Source organism: Pelecanus crispus, chromosome 13 (assembly GCF_030463565.1).
Source record: "Pelecanus crispus isolate bPelCri1 chromosome 13, bPelCri1.pri, whole genome shotgun sequence".
NCBI lineage: Eukaryota > Metazoa > Chordata > Aves > Pelecaniformes > Pelecanidae > Pelecanus > Pelecanus crispus.
In genome coordinates, this window is record NC_134655.1 from 2,763,061 (window position 1) to 2,783,353 (window position 20,293).

Below are 20,293 nucleotides of genomic sequence, written 5' to 3' on the forward strand. Positions count from 1 at the left end.
GGGCGGCCCCACGGGCCGTGCGGGGCCGCGGCCGGGCCCGGGGCCGCCTCGGAGCCCCGCGGGCGGGCGGCGAGCGCGGGCGGCGGCGGGGAAGCGGCGCCCACAGCCGGCCGGGCCCGGGGCGGGGCGGGGGGGGGAGCGGGCGGGCGGACCCCGCCGCAGGTAGGGGCCCGGGGGGCCGAGCGGCGCGATGGAGGAGGAGGAGGAGGAGGAGGAGGATGGAGGCGGCGGAGGGGAGGCGGGGAGTGAGGCTGCGGCAGGAGGGGGCGGGCGGGGGGGCCGGCCGGGGGGGGCGGCGGGCATGTGGGACCGGCTGCGGGGCAGTCGGGCGGCGGGCGGCGGCCGGAGCGCGGCCGCGATGGCGCAGCGCGGAGAGAAGGGGCCGGCGGCGGGCGAGGGCGATGGCGAGGGCGAGCCGCCGGCCGGGGCCGGGGCAGGGGCCGGGGCCGAGCGGGGACCGAGCGGCCCCGCCGCGCCCTTCCAGCCCCCCGAGGGCGGCTTCGGCTGGGTGGTGGTGTTCGCCGCTGCCTGGTGCAACGGCTCCATCTTCGGCATCAACAACTCCTTCGGGATCCTCTACATGATGCTGCAGAGCGACCTGGGCGAGGGGGAGAAGGACCCCGCGCTGGAGTTCAAAACAGGTACGGGCCCCCCCCCCCACGCCCCCACACCCCCCTTTCCCCGGCTCCAGCCGGGGCAGGGCGAGCGGGGGGCGCAGAAGCGGAGCCCCCCGGCCCGGGGGAGCGGCGGGGAAGCTTGCGGCGGCCCGGCCGGCTCTGCCTCCCGGAGCGCAGCGAGGAGGCGGCGGGGCTGGAAGCGCCTGCTCGGATGCGTTGAAGCACGGTTGCTCCCTGCCCCCTCCATCCTTGTAGTCGTGGCCGTATTTATCTGCAACGGCATCATGTGTTTCTAAGCTCCCATGTACTCAATTAAAAGTAATTAAGCTGAAAAGCGTGCCCTTAGCTTGTCCTGCTTGGTGTGTTTTGGAGTAAGGAGAGCAACGCTGCTGAATCAGCTGGTGTGCGTGTGCGTGAGCCACCCCCTTTATTCTTTATTATTATTGCGATTTTGTTACGGGGTTTTCAAGCCGTACGCCTGTCCGCCGGATCTGCCGGATCGCGCCCGAGGGTGGCTGCGGGAGAGCATCTGCCTCGCCGATGCGCTTCCTCCCAGTCGTGTCCATTCAGCGGGAAAGCCTGCGTGGGGCAGGTCCGGCAGCGCTGCCTGCGCGGTCACGCCAAGGGCGGCGCGGGGTCTCCGGCCGTTAACGCCCGTTAATAGCAAAGACCCACAAGCTGCACCCGGTTGTGCGTTTTGGTAGGACCTACAGGCTCGGCCAGGGTGGAGGCTGCGTTGCGTTAACGCGGAGAAGGGACGTCGCTTGCTGCAAAGACCCCGCTGTTTAAGTAGACTTGGCCGAGGGACGCCAGCTTGCCAGGGTGGTGGTCCCAGCAGGTCTGCGACAGACGGCAGCGGTGGGAGGCCCAGCCTGGTCGCAGAATCGGTGTCCTCCCCCCCCCCTCCGAGAAGATCATGCCCGGCCCCAGGATGGACGCCCATGGCCCACCTTGCTTTTGCCTGGCGGATAGAGAAACAAGCGCTTGGCATTGAGGGAAACTGCTGCTGGTGGTGTCCCTCCGGATGGGACGTGGGCAGCAGCCCGAAAGCGAAGTGGGAGCGTGCTGCGGAGAGCGGCTGTGCTGGGGGGGGCACGTGAGGACCTGAAAGTCTTATTTTGGGGACCAGTGTTGCCCGCGTTCCCTCCGCTCAGCTGACACCCGACGGGTGATCGCGGCAAGGAGCGCGCCAGGAGGAAATCCAGTACGAGATACGCCGCATCTACGGCTCACGAATTCGCTCCTTGATACTGTTACCGGAGAAACGGCGCGATCGTGTAATTACGGGCAGTAACGGAGTGCCGCAGAGAGCTGTGGACGTGTGGCCGGTTGTAATTAGGGTGATTGAGGGGCCGTATGAGCGTGCGTGTGATCCCTAGGAAGCTCATCGCATAGCTCGCTCTTCCCTGCTCCCTGTGATCGTATCTAGAAAGCCTAAGGCAGAGCTCGAAAGGTAGGAGCGGTAACAAAAGAAATTAAATACTGCAAGTTCTGGTGGTTTAAAGGCTCCATGCCCAAGACGGAGGTTGCAGGAGTCACATCTGCCTCTCGCTCCTGCGATCTATTTATGGCTGTGACCGCACAGAGGCCTCGAAAAAGAAAGGCGTGTGGGTGTGCGAGGTGAATGCGGGCTCGGTAATTAAATTGCCTGGCTGACGAATAGATGCGTTTTTGGTCCGGGTGCTTAATGAAGAGGCCATTACTAATGCCGGCGCTGCGCGGCACGCCGGCCGAGCGCTGCCTCCGCGCTCGGAGCTCGCGGTGCAGGGGCTCCGGCGGCGGCGGTGGAGCCCGTCTGCCGCGGGGAGCGCGGTACCGCGGGGGCTGCAGCTGCACCGGCCAGGGTCGAGGGCAGCGGGGTGCGGCGTGGGGCCCCCCGCCTCCAGCCCTTCCTCCCTCGCTCCCACCCCTCCCCGCTCCGGGTTGCATAATTTCCCCGCGGCGCTCATTTGTGTGCAAACATAATCAGGAAAATATTGTAGCTCCTTTCCAAGCGTTAAGTGATACGGCCTTCCTGAAAAGACCGGCGCTGTCTGTTTGTCCTCCGACGTCAGTCTGCTTCTGCCGGCTGCGAGCGGCGGCCGCACCCCGGGGTCCCCCTCGCCCCCCGCCAGCCAGGAGCAGGTCGGGGGGGACGAGGACCCGCTCCCTGCTCCCCGCTCCCCGCTCCGACACCGGCGTTCGGCGTGGCCGTGGGTGCGTCGCTTAGCCTTTTGGCTCCGCTCTTAAATCTCTTCTCGGAAAGGTGGGTTCGTGTCAAAGAGGGGATTTGGAGGCAGAACGGGGAGTAATGTTGTAAGGCGGTCAGGCATCCCTTTAAAAATAGGGTTATGTTTATGCTAAAGCAGGTACGAGTCTGCACTAAACAATAGCTGCCCCAGCGCAGGGCTATAATTATCGAGGTTTATTTCTTGTTTGCATTGGTCACGTTTTCTCGCGTTTGATCTTGAGAAACGCAGGATCCGCGGAGTTCAGCTTTGGGGTCAGGCTTTGAAAACAAACCCTCTCGCAACAATGCATTGAATGCATAGGCTCCTTTGTTTAAAGAAATATACTGCGCCGCGTATGTCAACAAGCAGCGCCGGGCTGAGGCGGGCTGGCCGCCGGGACCACCACGTGCCCCTTCGCGGCGGGAAGCCAGAGCCGGGACTTTTGCAAGGCACACTCTGTGCTTTCGGGTTTGTTTTCTTTCGGGGGGGAGCGGAGGACTGGGGCGGGGGGGTTCACTGAGACGGGAATAAAAAAAAATAATATACATGCGAGTACTCAGCCAGGAAAAAAAAAAAAAAAAAAAGATTGGCCACCTCTGCTGGAGAGGTGTTGAGTGATGCTTGAAAGCGTTTGCTAGGAGCTGAATGGTGGCGTTTCCCTCCGGTTGTACAACGCTTGTTCCGGTGCCGCGGGATCCGCAGGGCACGGCCGCTCTGGTGCCGGCCACGCCAGGCGCGGGCTGCCGCCGAGCCGAGGGACGGATCGGCCGTCGCGGTGTGCTCGTCTTCCCCAGCTCCAAAAGCCAATTTGAGTGGCAGAGCAGTCCTGGTAAGTATTAACTGAGTGCTGACCCTGTTAAATGGATGTCTGCTCTGCCGCTGCTTGGATGCTCTCCCAGCCTCGGGAGAGGCGAGGCAAGGTGAGCCTGTCCCCGGCCGGGGCTCTGCCCTCGGCCCAGAAGGTCCCGCTTGCACCCAAGCCACCCGAGGGTCCCGGCGGGGTGTCCGGCTGCCTGGGGAGAGCCGGGAGGGCGGCACTGCTCCGTGCAGCTCGTTCCTCCAAACGCATCCTTGGAGGAAGCTGCCGGAGCGCCCCGTGCCCGGGGAAGCCGGGCTGGTGCACGGAGCGCAGCCCTGGGCTTAGCGTATCTCGTTGCGTCCAGGAGACCAAGGCAGAGCCGATGTCATCTTTATACCCAAATTCCCATCTGTTTTGGTGGGGAATTTCCTTGTGAGCACTGATTTCACGTCTTTAGGACGGGTGAACTTAGCTGGAAAAGGCAATTTTCCTCCAACATCGTAACAGAGGCTTGGTAAGAAAGAGTGAGTTTGTTTCTTAGAGAAAATAAAGCATTTCGGTGCTAACCCTCATAGTGAAAGATCAGGAGGAGAAGCCACGGCCAACTCTCTGGGCTGAAGAAGAGTCCCAGGGTGGGTGAGTGTGGCCGGAGCACTAGGAGCTGAGAAGGAAAATCCCAAGGAGAGCATAAATCGCAAGAGGCAATTCTTGGAAATGGTCCCAGCTAAATCTCAGCAATACCCCATGGCCCAGGTGAGTCCGAATAAGGACGGCTGCCACGAAACTGCACTTTATTTAGCCTGCTGCAACGAAAGACATCTACCCCAGGTGTTAGGCTTGGGTTTTGGGAGGCGTGAGGGCACTCTTACCGACACTCTTAAATACAAATTACCAACCAGTGACATATCCGAGACCTGTGGTGGGTGTCATCGCCCGGTGCTGGCACCCGGGAGGCTCCTCTCTCCTGAAGGTGACGCTGCGGTTGTCACCTTCTTACCCAAATCTGCAGGATTCGGTGCTTTTATTGATTGCCAGGGAGCTGCGCTGGCCCCGTTTCACAGATGCTTTGGCCGAGGGCACTGTGGACCTCGGGATTCCTGGGAGCTTCCCCGCATCCATCCAGGTTTCCAGCCCTCCTCTGCATTTCCTAACCCCGTGGAGGGATGCGCTGTCATGAACAATATTTACGTAGCCTAGATGGGGATGTAAATTCAGGCAAAAAGAACCAGAAAAAGCCGTTTATCACCCAGCCCTGCTAGCTGGGGAGTGCAAAAGGCAACGCGGAGCTTTCCCAACTTTACTGGGGGTTCCTCGCAGTGGGATGCCGGTGTGCCAGCACCAGGCTCTTCCCTGGCTCAGCTCCCACCGTTTTGGGAGACGGAGCTTGTGATGGCAGGGGAACAGGGGCGGATTTCGGAGGAACTGGGTTTGCACCTCCTGAGCTGAGTGCAAGGTGCCACGTGAGATAAAGCAGCCTGAAAAGCAATCAGAGCACAGTCATGTCATTAAACCTGGTTCTTGAGGCCGTCAGTAGCGATTAAGGTTATTAGGAGGCCGGAGCGCCGTTTCCAAGGGAAGTTCTTGTTTTTAAAGACCGAAGGGGCCCTCTCAGCCAGCACACTTGCCATTTTAGTGGGTTTTAATTTATTTTTAAGTGTCCTCCACCAGCCAGCCAAGGTCCAGTCTTAGTTGTATTTTTTGGTGGCCATGGCCATCATCCTTGAGTGGTGGCAGCTCCCGTGACCATGCTGCGGTAGACGAAGAAGTGGTGCGTAGGGTTGTACAATTGGTTTGAAGTTTTTGTTTTCGGTCGTTTCAGTTACGACAAACCAAACAAAACCACCCCACCTTGCTGGGATTTGATTGTAATTCAAACTTTGAAGGCGCCGGGTTTCAGCTCTGTCGTTGGGACTGGGCTGGGAGGAGGAGGAGGAAGGTGTGGAGGGCGAAGGGGACGGATGCTGCAGGGTGCAGGGCCGGGATGGATGCGGAGGTGCGGGGTGAGATGGGGCGCGATGCGGTGCAACGCTGCGGGGCTGGGGGGGTCAGCAGCAAACGAGCAATTTCATTCCCCCTTTTGGGGGGAGATCCAGGACTTTGACAAGTCACCCTTTAATCCCCATAAAAACCCTCAGCAGCTGGAAGCTGACCATCAGCCAGGGCGGTTGACGTCCAGCACCTTAAAATAGCACCTAACCCATCAGGTTGGGCGAAACCCCGTAGCCGGAAGGCACCGCTGACCTCGCCGGCAGTGCCCGTCGGGCTGGCTGTGCATAGCTGGCGTGGGCGTTGCCGCCCGCCTCGGGTCCCCAGGGCACCTCCTCTGCCTCCCTCCCTCCTTATCCCACGTGTTTACGGACGTGTCCATCCATGGGGCTCGTGCCGCTTGTGGGGCAGCACCGATGGGTGCCCTGTCGCACCGTGTGCCAGGCGAGCGGTGGGTGAAGCCGCTTTTCCAAAAATCCGATGGCGTGATGGAGACCATCAGGCTGGGGGGACGTGGAGCCGGAGCTGCGGCTGAGGGAGCTGGGGTTCTTTACTCTGGAGAAGAGGAGGCTGAGGGGAGACCTTATCGCTCTCTACAACTCCCTGAAAGGAGGTTGTAGCGAGGTGGGTGTTGGTCTCTTCTCCCAAGTAGTTAGCGATAGGATGAGAGGAAATGGGCTCAAGCTGCGCCAGGGGAGGTTTAGGTTGGAAATTAGGAAAAATTTCTTTACGGAAAGGGTGGTCAAGCATTGGAACAGGCTGCCCAGAGAGGTGGTGGAGTCACCATCGCTGGAAGTGTTCAAAAACTGGGTAGATGTGGCACTTTGGGACATGGTTTAGTCTAGTCTACCCTTGATTGGTTTAGAGTAGACTTGGTAGTGTAGGTTAATGGTTGGACTGAATGACCTTAAAGGTCTTTTCCAACCTAAACGATTCTGTGATTCTATGATTCTATAAGTGTTCAAAAAATGGGTAGATGTGGCACTTGGGGACATGGTTTAGTCTAGTCTACCCTTGATTGGTTTAGAGTAGACTTGGTAGTGTAGGTTAATGGTTGGACTGGATGATCTTAAAGGTCTTTTCCAACCTAAACGATTCTATGATTCTATGATTCTGTGATCTCCCGTGGGGTTTGTAGGGCTGTTTGGGGAAGGAGGAATAACCTGGGTTTCCACCACCGCAAGGCTGCGAGCCCGCCGGCACCGGCAAGGCTGAGCGCTGTGGGGTTGGCAGTGCCCTGGTTGTTTTGGAAAGTCCCCAGAGGGATGTCTGCAGCCTGGTTTTGTATCCTGCAGCGCGCAGGGGGAAATTCCTGCCGGGGGCATGGGTGGCAGTAAACAAGCCCTGCTCCCGCCACGCTAACGGGGAGCTAATCCCAGTGGGACGGCGGCACCGGCACCCGCTGTGCCCGGCGGGGATTTGCATCAGTCAGCAGCATCTCGATATAGGGCCCGGGTAACCTTTTGCTTTTTTGTCCCGGTGACTCCTTGGGACATCTGCCAGAGCAGCGCGGCGTGCGTGCCAGCAGTGGAGTGACAGTGCGGCTGGGCGAAGCGATGCGTGGGCTGAGGGGGGCCTCGGCGGTGTTTGGGTCGGTGCCACGTGCGCTTGCCCTCGCCCGCCGGTCCCCACATGGGCTCCCAAAGCAGTTCCCCCCCACCTCGCTGGAAACAGCTGAGGCTTCACCCCGGCTCAGCGATTGGGGTTTTGCCCGCTTTTGGCTGGCGTCCAGGTGCCATAGGGAATTTTTTTTGGCATGTCACCAAACACCTCGGTCTCTCCCGCTCACTTTTTTGGGGATGATGACCCTCCCGGGGTTTCCTATGAGCTGGGCAGGGCATGGAGGAGGATGCCAGCATTTCCCAACTGGGACAGTGGCCACACACCCATCTCTTGCAGCCAGTGGTTTCCCTGGGGAATCGCTTTTCCCCGGCTTTCCGCAACCACGAACCTGTGTGTCCACGGCGTAACCGTACCTGCTCTGGCAATGGGGAGCGAGAGGACCGGGCACCCCCCGTGCGCCGATACAACACGCATGCAAAAACGCTGCTGCACCCATTACCGTAGGGATTTGTTGGGTTCTCCCTTCCTCTTCCTCAAAGGATTGATTATTCCCTATTGCAAGGGAAGGAGATGCTGCCTTTTGGCGTTCATCCCTGTGGAAAAAGGCCCGGTGGAGGGGCGTGTGCCGGGCTGGGCATCGCCCCGGGGATCCTGCCCGGCTCTCGGGCTGGGGCGTTGCCTGTGCCCGCCGTGGGCGCTGCGGAGCTCGGTTCACTCCGGGCTCTTTCCGTTCATCCACCCTGAGACAGTTGGGGCGGTTGCAAAACCCCCATGACGTGTGCTGGGAATTGCTGCAACACGCTCGCAGGTGCGAGCCGTTCCAATCTCTCCCAGGCACCTCGTACAACAGGTCCTGCCAGCTGCCGGGGCAGGCGGGATGCGGGGCTGCCCGCAGAGCCCTGCCTGCACCGCCGCCTGCCCGCGGCACGGACTGCAGGCAGCACCGCTGCTGCCGCCGCTTCATCCTGCGCCCCGTGGGGCAGGGGTGCAGCCCCGGAGGCTGGCACAGCCCCGGCTTTGATTAGCACATTTGCCGGCTTTTTCCCCACCCCCCCCCTTGCCCTTTTATTTGTAGATCCCTAAAAAAATGATCTGATGCAAGAGCTTCCACCCCCCCCAGCACATCCCTTGAGAGCCGGAGCGGGGCGAAGCGTTGGGGAAAGCCTTCGGGAGCGGCTGCCAGGTCGCAGCCCTGTGCCTGTGGCAGGTTGCTTCGCTGGGACTCGTCTCGGGCATGCCGGGCAGCCGTGCCGTGCCGTGCCGTGCCGTGCCGTGCCGTGCCGTGCTGCCCTCCATGCGAGGAGCAGCTCGGGGTGCTGCGAGCAACCTCCCTGGGCTCATGTGGGACCGGCGAGAGGACGGCAGTGCCGGTCCGGCAGCTGGGCCCCGTCACCCCTTTGCCTTTTTGCTTTGCACACCCCGGGGGAGCTCCAGCCTGGAGATATCCCGCTCCTGCATCCCGCAGGGCGCAGGCAGAGGAGCGTGGCACCACGCCGCTGTCACAGAAGCTCCCGGCGCTGTGTCCTGGTGCAGGCACCTCAGCGCGAGGTGAGGGCGGTATTTTGGGGTCGGTGCTGCCGGCAGCGCGGTTAGGGAGCATCCGCTCTCCAGAACGCTACGGTGGAGGCGGCGAGCTCACCGGACCCTGTTTCTCCCCATCTTTGGGGTTTGTTTGGGCTCTGGGTTTGGATTTAGCAGCTCCCTGATGGTTTTTAGCTTGCTTTCCCTGATGCGGAGCGGAGAGCAGGGCTGCGGTCGGCCTTCCCGGGGCTGACTTGCTGGGGTTTGCCCCAGGCAAACGCCGGGGCCCTCCTCGGGGAGGAGAAACAACCCTCCCACAGCGCCTGCGGTGAAGGAACCTGCTTTGAGCACCCACTCATCACCCCATCCCTGGGGACCAGCTGCGACGGGGACCCCCGGGGCACGCAGCCCCCCCCCGCCCTGCCCAGCGGCATCCCCAAAAGCCCCTTTCTTGGCCATCTCGCGTCAGGCACCAAAACAAAGCTTTTGTTCCAAGCTCTTGGCCTTAATCTGCCCGCCCGCAGATCCTGTGCGTAAAAGGGAGGTGAAATCCTTCCCTCTCGGGGGGACGTTGCGCGAGCGGGTGTGTCGGTGCTTGCCAAGGAGTCAGGCGTTTTGGCCGGAGGGTTTGTACGAACCCCGCGCGGAGCAGCGGGAGCTCGCTTCCTAAAGTTGGAGCCCGCCGAGGTGGAAATCGAATCGAATGTCAGCTGCTTAACGTGAGCGTTGTGCCTCCAGTGCCCCAGCTGAATCGGGTCCGATGGGAAAAAAAAATCATCTGTGATTAAAGATTGACGGTAATTACATAATGGGTATGCACCAGATGATGCCCAGACAAGCTCCTTCCTGGGATTTCCCAACTTTTGGAGTGTTTAACTTTGCAATCATCCTAAAGCGCTTCTACCATGGGGGGGTAATTACTGATATTACGGCAGCACCCGGCGCGATTGCACAAGGTTCGGCAGCGGCACTGTGGCCACCGGAGCCGGGCTTGTGGGCAACCTTGCCTCCTTTAATAGCCGGGGTGGCTTTGGGGCACGGCCAGGCGCTAGAGATGGATCTCCCATTTCCATACCCAGCGTTGCAACAGCAGAAAAGAATAAAAAAAAAAAAAAAAAAAAGAAAAGCTGCTTTTTGGGTCTATCGGCGAAGCGAGCAGGGCGGCTGGGGCCGTGCGCTTGCTCCGTGGCCAGCCGGTGGCAAAGAGGCGACATCAAGACGTTCTTGATGGCGGGCCAGCTATTAATGCATGTATTTTAGCAAAACCCAGTTTATTTCTTAAGGTTTGTGTAAGCAATGGAAGCGGGGAGCAGTGGGGGCAGGGGGGAGCTTGTCTGGGATTAAACTCGCCTGAAAGCCAAGCACGCCAAGCTCGCGAGCCCGCGGAGAGCTTAATTAAAGTCAAAGGAGAAGTGTTTCCAAGAAAATAATACGGGGTATTTAAACAGGATATTTTTGTTCTGGGCCCAGAACGTCTCCTTTCCCTCTTCGGTGTCAGCTTTAATAAAACAAAATGAGATCTCCAAGAAAAACAAATTGGAGCTCTTGAAAGGCGCTGCGGAGATAAAAATCAGTAACACTGTTGCTGGTAACACCTTGGGTTATTAAAACGGAAAGAATGCTAACGATGCGATTTGCATCGGCCTTTCTTGTGGCTGCGCCCGGGCGGGAGCCCGCTCGCCCCGGGAGGGGGGCACAGGCACGGCGGGGCCCCGGCGCCCCTCACCGTGGCCTCTGGGCTGGGCCGGGGGTGCGGGTGGCTTCGCCGGCCGGGCGGATTGGGGCGTATTTGGGAAACGGTCATGCGGGTGGGATTTTGGAGGGCTTTCTTTTCCTTTCCTAAGGCCGGTGAATACCGCTCTGCCGAAATCTGGCAGGGTCAGGAGCGGCGCTGAGGTCAAATACTAAAAAGACTTGGGAAAAAATGGCAAGAAGCAGGATTCAGGGGACACCACGCTCAAAAAACCAAATGAAATCAGGGCTGATCTTGTTGGTAAAGGATGCCACGGCCCATCAGAGCTCTTTCAGAAGCAACAAATGCGTGGATGAAAATACCAAACTGGACTCATTATGGCCTGAGAGCTGCTGGGTACGGCTTTGCGCAGCGCACTTAAGACGCCGGGCTGGGGAACTGGGGCCACCTCCTCTAAAACCAGCGCACCGATCCGGCTGGTACGGCTGAGCCTGCCGAATCCTGTGCTGAAGGGCTGCTCTCAAAGTGCCCCGGCAGCTGCCGGGCTCTCCCAGTTGCGTGGCCGTGGGTTGCTCCCCGGGATGCTGAAAACAGAGATGCGGGGAGGGCTGGGGAGCAGCTGGTGATGTGGTTTTTGCACTTTGGTCCCTCAACCTTGGCTCCTACCTTCCCGCAGGAAGAGTGGGTTAAAAGCTGCCCCTTTTTTTCCACGTGCTTCCATCCTGGCCGGAGCCGACCGTCAGCGGAGGCCACCAGCGCCGTCCCTGGGTACCCCCCGAGCTCTGCGGGGGTGGACGCGGGGCAGCGCGCAGGCACGGGGGTGATGCTGCTGACCCAGGTTCGGGGCAGGGAAACCCAGTGCTGCTGTAGGGTCCTGTCTGTCCGTCTGTCCGCCCAGCAGGAGGATGCTTTTGGACAGGGTGGCTTTAAAATGCTCGGCATGATGCCGTCCACGCCGTAAACCCAACCTGCCCCTGCCTGCCAGCGGGACAGGGGTGCAGAGGCCAGCTCCTGCCTCGCTGCCGTGCCCCGGTCCATCAGATAAGGCAATTATAGCTTTATCGCTTAATTGCAGTGTATAATAATAGCAGAGTGTTATTGAGATAGGATGTTGCCAAGGGGTGAGTATCGGTGATGTTGGTTGGTTTTTTTTTTTTCCCTTTTTTCAAAAATAAACCTGGCGGGGCCTCGGCGCTGCTGGAGGTGTGAGGTCTTTGCAGGGCTCCTCCTGCCCGTACCCCACCGCGTCACCTGCCTGCGGGGAAATTCAGCATCAAATAAAAACCGTGCCGACCGCCCCGATGCCAGGGAAGCTCACCCGCCGTCGGTGAGAAACCAGCCTGGGAGGGGAAGGGGTGAGGACCGACAGAGATGTTGTCGACCATTTTCTAGACGGCTTCTCCCTTGCACCTTGGGAATGTGGTTTCCATCCCTTGCAGGTTTTTCCTGTCCCGCTTGGCAGGTTGCGGGGTGCGTGCTCGCCGCTGCACGTGGGCATCGGGCTAGTGCCGGGTAGCCGGACGCCCTCGGGAGCGAGGGTCGTGCATCCTAAAGCCCTTGCACAAGGCTTTTCCGATCTCGGTGTCACGTGTGAAATGCTCGACTGGTGCCCCTGTGCCGAGATGGGAAAAGGAAAATTTCATATTTGGCAACTCTTTCCCAGCCTGCTGGGGCTGGTGTGGGAGAGGAGAGCGGGGCATCGGCGCCGATACCCGGAGCTCTGCTTGTCTCCGACTCGCGGGGTCCCGGTTTTCCGCTGTCCCCATGGAACCCTGCGGCCGTCAAGGTGGCTGTGCGCTCCCGGTGTCGGGATTTGGGGCATTTCCCTGCCCAGACTGGCCTGGCTGGGGGCTTTCTGCCTTGTAAATGGGGATTTTCGGGATCCGTATTGGCGCAGGGTGGGTTTCTCACCAACGACTGAAGTTTTGCCGTGTTTGTCCTGACGTCTGCGGGGTAGGGTGATAAAAGCTCAGGGACAAGGGATGGTGTCACAGGCTTTTATGTGGGAGAGCCTGGCCCTTGGGATCTGCATTTTGGGAGAAGGCCTTTAGTAAGGGAGATTCATATAAAATCAAATGTGTTGCCCAAAGCTAAGAAATCGTGGCAGATTTTTTTTTTTTTTTTTTTTTTATTAAGCTATTAAACTCTGCCCTGCTTCAGTTCATCAAACAAAAGCGTGAACGGGAGTGGAGGTACTTCAGGTCCTGATTTGACCTCTGTAGCTGGCTGTTAACCCTCGCTGGCCCATCCTAAACTACACCCGGCGATAAGATTAGCCCCAGTCTGGATTTTGGAGCTTATTTCCCTCTCTTGGGACAACATCCTCCTGACCCCAGGTTTCCCACCCACCCCATCTGCATCCTCCCCCTGCCACGGTTTGTGCCCCACTGGCCTCATAAAATAAAACATGCTGCAGAAAAAAGCAGAAAGCAGTTTTTACAGCGCGGTGGCGGAGGGCGTTTCTGTGCGATGAAGGCGGCTGCTTAGATTTTTCTTGTGGGATGAAGAGGGAAGGAGGAGGAAAAAAAAAAACCCACCCCCAAAAGCTGTTGGGAAGATGATGGCAGGCAGAGCAGCATGAAAAGCACTGTCTTTAGGGTTTTTAATATTTCCTCTGCTTCCAAGGCAGGAATCGGCTATTGCAAAGCATCAGGCATTGCCAGGTGATGTTGGCCCACTGGCCCCGCGCCGGCACTTTTTGCAGCAGATAGCCCTTTCTTTATCAGCCCTTTCTTTATCGCTCAGGCCACCCGCCACCCGGCTGTGCCAGGGCAAAAGCTCAGGCTTCGTCTGAGCATTTGAAATTGGGAAGATGATGAAGAGCTGAAAAAGCAGGATGCCAGGGCTGGTGTGCAAGCTGCAGGTAGTTGGCTGGTTTCCCCATTAGTCAGGGCTGCTGACGACTCAATCTCCTTCCCCATTTTCTTATGAATGAATCAGTTTTGGCTCAGCCCGATGGTCAGACTGGTTAAGTGAGAAGCAGCTGGTATTAGTTTCATGAGCAATCGAGACAGAAGCGAGCCTCTCCCCGGCTCTGCAAACGCCGCGTGATCCCCAGCCGGCCCGCAGCCGCCGTCTCAGTGCCTGGCAGGATTGGCAGCATCGTGGGAGCCCCCCGAGCCCCGGCTGGGGAGGGGGTTCGGCTTCTCCATCACCCCATTCCCTTACACCTCCATGCACCTCCTGACTCCTCCACACACTGAAGCTTTGTGGCCGGGTTAAACCAAGCGGCGGATGCAAACGGGGCTCTGCATCCTGTGCTTTCCACTGTTCTAGTGCCTCTGGCCTTGGTCAGTGCCGCAGCACAGATTTTTTCGGGGCGGCGGGCAGGAATTTCAGCTTCAGGTCGCCTGCGGTCGCTGCTCAGCTGCAGCCAGGGAGCGTGGCTTGGCTGTGTTTGCTGCTCCAGTCCTCAGGTGGCCCCGGTTCACGGTTGCTCCTTGGCCAGCAGAAAGGGTTTGAGACAAGAGGAAATGGGCTCAAGCTGCGCCAGGGGAGGTTTAGGTTGGATATTAGGAAAAATTTCTTCTCGGAAAGGGGAGTCAAGCATTGGAACAGGCTGCCCAGAGAGGTGGGGGGGTCCCCATCCCTGGAGAGGTTCAAAAAACGGGCAGAGGTGGCACTTGGGGACATGGTTTAGTGGGCATGGGGGTGTTGGGTTGATGACTTGACTGATGATCTTAGAGGTCCTTTCCAACCTTAATGATTCCTGGTTTTTACTTTCATTAGAAATGATCCAGCCACCAAGCCGGGAGGCGTGGGGTTGCTACTCTCCCCTTAACTGGTTTAGTGGTGGACTTGGCAGTGTTGGGTTAATGGTTGGACTGGATGATCTTAAAGGTCTTGTCCAACCTAAACGATTCGATGACTCTATGACATTTTGCCGCAACTTGGCTGTAGCAGTTGGGATTTGGGAACCCTTCCTGCCTGGGGCAGGGACCTGGGGAAGGGGTACGTGGGCAGCAGCGAGCTGTGGGCTGCCTCCGCTCGGCCCCGTGGCTGCAGACCCCGTGGTGCAGCTTTACCCCGGTCTTTCCTTCGTTGCTGGCACACACACTTGGCGCCGCGGTGGCGTTCGGCACCCCTGCCCCGCTCTGCCCATCCGTAATGCCACCGCCACGCGTGTGCACCAGCTCACGACGGCCAGGCAGAGCTTGGGAAGGGAGAGCCCCGTGTCGGAGTCGTTGCAGAGGCTGAGCCCTTCCTGAGCAATCTGATGGTGCTTCAGTAACCAGACCGTCCCCAGCGCTGTCAGGGAGCGGCTGGTGGGCTGGTGCCCTCCAGCAGATCTTCACGGTCCGGTGCTGGGGCGAGCGGTGGGGTTCGATCCACCCCACACTCGGGGCTTTGCATCCCGGGGCTGCCCGTGGCCCCTCGCGTCCCTCCTTACCCCAAAATCCTGCGAGGCTTCGGCTCTCCCCTGCCCTTCCCTTCGCCCCTGGGCGTGGGTGGGCTTCATGGGAGAAACTGGAACTCAGCCGCTTGGAAACAAGCCCGGGGACTGCGGCGTGTGTTACCTACAGCAACCCCATGCCTCGCATCTGCAGAAACAGGGTAGCTTTGATGCCTGCCCCTACCCCAAAATGCAGTATTTCCGTGGGGAGGGAGAGGAGGCTCCCTAGCCACGGAGGTAGGACGTATGGCGCTTAAACCTGAATCGCAGGAGGACCAAAACTTACCCGGTAACCGATAGAAACCTTCATTAACCTGCCCTGTTATTTATTCCGATACCAAAGCTCTTGATGCAGCAAAAAGCGAAGGCATTTCTCCGGGGAAGTGCATTAATGGTTCACCGGGCTTCGAAGCACTTTGCTGCCGAGGCACTTTAAATGGTCGGGGCTGTCCCCAGTTCCCCTCAGTCTCGTTAAACATTGCACGGCTCCGGAGCAGCCACGGCGCGGCTCTGCCCGCAGCCGTCGTGTGGGCTAAAGCCCTCGGGGGGTTGCTTTTTTAATATATATGTATATGTGTGTGTATATACATAGATGCGCGCAGGCATATATATGCACATATATGTATATGCGTGTGTGTGTATATGTATTTACGGATCCCCATGCATCGGCAGGAGCTGGAGGGTTCGGGGCTGGGTTCCCGGGATGCTAATGGGAAACGCGGGGCTGGGTACCATCCCACGCAGGAAGCCCCGACGCCTCGGCCGTGGCTTTTCTCCACCCGCCTGAAGCATCAAAGGGCAGGGCTGGCTCTTCCCCGCACCGCGGGGCAGCCGCTGAAGCCACCCGGCGTCTGAAAAACTTTCAAATGAGAGCAGGTCAGCCAAAAGTAACAGCCCACTGGCAAAGGGGTATAACCTGTTTCTTGTTGGGGGAGAAAAAAAAAAAAGAAAAAGGAATAAAATAAAATATTGCTGTTCTTCAGTTTCCTTTAGCGATCGGATTTGCTTAATTACAGCATGGTCTATTTTTCTGAGATATCCAGGTGTTCTCAAATGTGTGCTTTAATGTAAGGAAACTCCAAGAGATTAAAATCACATGGATATCTTACCCCTCTTTTGGCCTCCGGGTATTTGGTTTAATGATGATACGCAAACCTTGCATCCTTCGGGGATTTTTTTCCCCATCAGTAGGCTTCAGGAGCACTATCCAGAGGCGTTAGTGTCTCCGTGCTGGAGACCCAGGGGAAACTGTCCAGCACCGGAGGAGGAAATAATTTCCTGATGGCCATTGGGAGAAGAGCCCAGATCTTCCACTATGGAGCCGTTTTGCCGCACGGACACGGCTGGGGCAGCCTGGGATGCTGCCCTGGCTGTGTGCCCCCTCGAGGGCTCGGCTCAACCTGCTTACAAACAGCTTTTCTTCATTTACGTTGATTTCTCAAGATACCCGCTCAACGGAGGAGGCTGCCCGATGGATCACCCGCTGCAGGCAGTCATCGCCTCGCGCCGTCCCTCGTGCCGCAGAGGGGTTTGGGCTGGGGCTGAGCACCGGCACGGGCCCGGGGAGCCGCCGGCGTGGTGGGAGAGCCCAGGTGGAAGAGGCCATCGCAGGGAGGCTTTACCTCCTTTGTGAAGGAAGCTTGGGGGCAAAACAACTTTAAAAGCCGACTGGCGCAGCCTGGAGAGGGGCCTCCCTCCGGAAAGCGCCCGCAGCAGCCGCTGCTGCCGCCTAGATTTTCCCTTTCATATTTCTAGCTCTGTATGTAGTCTGGTATTGGGCGGACTTTGTCTTCGGGGAAATTGGGGCCTGGTTGGGTGTAAGCAAATAAGTAACATAACTGAAATATTTTGATAATATTCCGGCGGGCGGCTCTGCTCGGGTGCCGCGGGGCAGGCATTGCTGCCGCCCCGGCACTCTCTATTTTGGGGCGCTTGCCCCAAGGGGGTTCAGGCTGAGGTTGCCGTAGCATTTTTTTCCTCCGGAGCTTGGGGGGGGGTCCGTGGGGTGGTTACGGGCCGGGGGTGATTGGGGGGGAGGATGCTGCAATGCAGCGGGGCAGAGCCAGCAGCGCCGGTAGTGCGTGCGGGTGCCGCTGGGAGGAAGGCAAGGGATGCTTTCTTCCAACCTCGCTCATCCTCGGGTGCCCCAGCCTTGGCCGATGGGCACTTGGGGGATTTGGCTCTTCCCACGCCATCCCGGTCCCCATCCCGCTGGAGGAAGGCTGCCAGCAGGTCCCTGCCCTCCCCACAGCGCCCGCGCCCGGCCGGGGCACAGCCGCGCTCTCCGAAGCGTCAAACAGCCTTCGGGGTTCAAAAGACAGCAGGTGGCTGTGGGCCGTGGCGGGGGCACCCTGACACGGGGCCGGGGGTGACGCAGCCGCCGGGGGGGTGGCAGGAGCCGTCCCTCCCTGTGGGGCTCCCGTGGGGTGGGTTTTTTGGGGAGGTGCCTTTACAGACCGTCGGGGTGCGATGAGACAAGAGCCAAGCACCGCATGGTGCCGGAGGGGAAGGGCAAAGGGCAATTAATTATTAGGCAGTGCCCAGCAGGGACATGGGAAGGTGTCTCCGCTGAGCACCACGCACCGGGAAAGGGTTGGGTCAACTGGGAGACGTGGAGGAGAGGAGGGCGAGCGATGTGCGGTGCTGAAGCCCAGGCTGGGGTTGTTCCTGCTAGAGGAGGGCAGGTGCATCTGCCTTCAGCTCCCTAAAAAGTTGCAAAAAAAAAAAAAAGGTAATAAGCCGTTCTCTCTGTCCGGTGAGGGACAGGTTGCAAAGTGATGCTTTGAAATTTTGCAGCAAGGAAGGTGTTGGTTGGGAGAAAGACTTGGGAGTGCAAGAAGACCAGCCCATGTCTAGGGAAGGTTGGAGATGCCCATCACCGGAGAGTTTGGAGAAAAGGCTGGGCAGAAGTCTGCTAGGGCTGGGAGGAGATCGTAGATGTCCTGCAAAGGCACCTATTTGCCTGAAAAATGGTGGTTTAAGTGTCTGGGCCAGGTGGAGGAGCTGTGGCCAGGGCTCCTGGTTTTGGTCTCAAGCACACTGTGACTCTCCCCTTCATGGTCAGGACTGGCAAAGGGCTGGAATTATTTTTCTTTCTGAGTATCCCTTAATTAACTGAAAGGGAAGGCTGTCAAGTACCCAACCAGGAGGGGAAAAAGATCTTCATTATCCTGTGACCAGCCCAACATTTTGCCTCCATTTATTCTCCCTGGCCTTTTTGTTTTCCCTTCAAAAAAAAAAAAGGGTGTTTTTCTCTTTTCCTCCATTTAACTGCTATTTATTTGCTGGTAAGTGGAAGGAATTCAGCTGGGATCAGCCCGGCTCCTGCCAGCAACTGGAGTTAAAAAGTTTCCATGGGGAAGATGTAAGAGCAGAGCAGGGGGGTTGTTTTCCACCCACCACCGGTCCTCGCTCTGCGGGCCCCTGCATCGCGGCCAGCCAGGTTGGGTGGGATTAATTCTTCTTTTTGACTGGGATGTTGACAGGCGCCCATGGGAGTTGCATGGGAGGAGCATGGACCCGGGCTGGAGGGTTTCTTCTCTCCATTAATGGGAAACAGAAGATGGCTTGGGAGAAATTTGGCAAAGAGGGAAACTTTTCTGTCTCTTCCAGCTTGGAAAAAAGCATCCTTTCTCACCCCAGCCTCCCTGCAGAAGGCGGAGGGTTCCCAAACGCAGCCCAGGCGGGGTTTGCTGCCGGCGGGGAGAGGAGACACAAAGTGCCCGCTGATTTCGCAAGGGATGGAGCAGTCTTGGGCCACCAGCCGCGTTTCGGGAGGGGTACCCAACCTGCCTCCCATTGAGGGCCAGGAGCCCTCCCGTCTTCTCCCCAAGGCGTCGAGGGGTTGGGATGCCCCAGGTGCTTTCACCCCAGAGTGACGTTGGGGATTTTTGGGGTCGTGCAGCCGTGCCTTGGGTATAATATCGCCGTGTAGACAGAGATGCGATGCCAGCTGCGGTGGTGGGTTTGTGCTGGGCATAGGCACCCGTAGGGATGCACATGGGTGCTGTGCCTGGCTGGGAGATGAACCGCTGGCCGTGGCATAGAATGCCCCGTTGGCATTGCCCCCTCGGCCCGGCCCACGAGCTGCGGCGCTGCTTTGCCGTCTGCTCTGATGTGCGCTGGCCAGGAGCCACGACCTCTGCGTGCCGGCAGCGTATCACAAAGCCGGCCGAGCTGCTCCGAGCCAGGGAAATGCCGTACCAGTCACATGCGTGGGACGGCTGGCAGGGTGCTGGGGCGCAGGTGAGCGTGGGGCAGGGGGCGAGGTACCCCCAGAGTTGCCCTCTTGCCCTTTTGGGGTTTCAGGTGTCCTCCCCAAAAGTGGCAGCGCTCATCTGGGTCCAGGCTGGGAAGCGGTGGCCAGCACTGGCCAGGCGTATGCCCCAGCACTGCTGGCCCAGTCTTGGTGCTGGTGCCAGGCTGGGAGGGGCTGGCAGGCTGCCCCTCACACGGCTCCTGTCCTCGCAGGCGCCCACCCCCTCGCATCCTCCCTGCCCTGTTTGCAAACCTGGTGGTTTTTGCCTTGGGTGGATGATCACGTCTGGCAGAGCGGTGTCTTGGTGCTGGTGGTCTCCAAAGGGAGGGTAAAGCGGTGAGGCGAATTCCTGAAGCTCCTCCACCCCTGCCCCCCAGCTGCACTGCCCTCCCAGTTGTCTGTGTGCTGCAGGAACTGGTTATCAGTACAAGTCTGCCAGTTACAAGAAGCAGCCATGGTGGGGGTTCAGAGATGACACGTTTTTGGGCTGGGAAGAGGAAGGGTGTCCCCACCGCCCTGTCGGGGATGGGAGGATGGCCGTGGCAGGGCGTGAGCGCTGAGCTGTTCCCAAGCGAGCGCTTCGTGCGCTTGTACAAGTGGCTGGAGGAGGTTAATCATAGTCAAAGCCCAGTGAAGTTTGGTCAGGTCACGGCTTTTCCAAAGGGTTAAAATTTCAGACGTGCAGCAGCTGGCATCCGGGGCCACGGCTGACCCACGCTGTCCTGCTGGAGTTAATCATTGCCGTCGGTTCCAGGACCTGCCTGGCTCCAGCAACGGGAACTGTTTCCCCAAAAACAGAGGGTGAGGAGCCAGCACATGGGGCCGGGAGGAAACCCCAACCTGCCAGGATGCGTTGGGCTGGGGAGAGCCGGGCCCCCTAACCCTGACCCTGACCCTGACCCTAACCCAAATCCTGGCCCTAACCCTGACCCTAACCCAAATCCTGGCCCTGGCCCTGACTCTAATCTTGACCCTGACCCAAACCCTAACCCTGACCCTAACTCAAATCCTAATCCTGACCCTGACTCTAACCCTGACCCTTTACTCTCCCTTTCATTTTATAAAGTAGATATTGTGTTTATTGCCCTGTTGGAAGCAATGCGGTCACCCAGAGCAGGGCAACCTGCAGCAGCCGCTGGCAGCCGCTCGGGAGCCCCCCACTCTTCCCACTGACCCCCATGGGCCCTGTGCTGCCGTCTGCGCTTGGGGGGGAAGGACCTGGTCCGCTTCGGCCACCCAGTCCCAGCTGGGAG

General features: G+C 58.9%; 1 protein-coding gene across 1 annotated transcript in view; it reads left to right on the forward strand.

Annotated features, from left to right (window-relative positions):
- Positions 1-301: 301 nt before the first annotated feature.
- Positions 302-20,293, forward strand: part of SLC16A2 (solute carrier family 16 member 2) — a 35,079-nt gene continuing 15,087 nt past the window's right edge. Inside the window, exon 1 of the mRNA XM_075720694.1 lies at positions 302-641. Coding sequence (XP_075576809.1) covers positions 302-641 — 340 coding nt within the window. The remainder of the gene's footprint in view (positions 642-20,293) is intronic.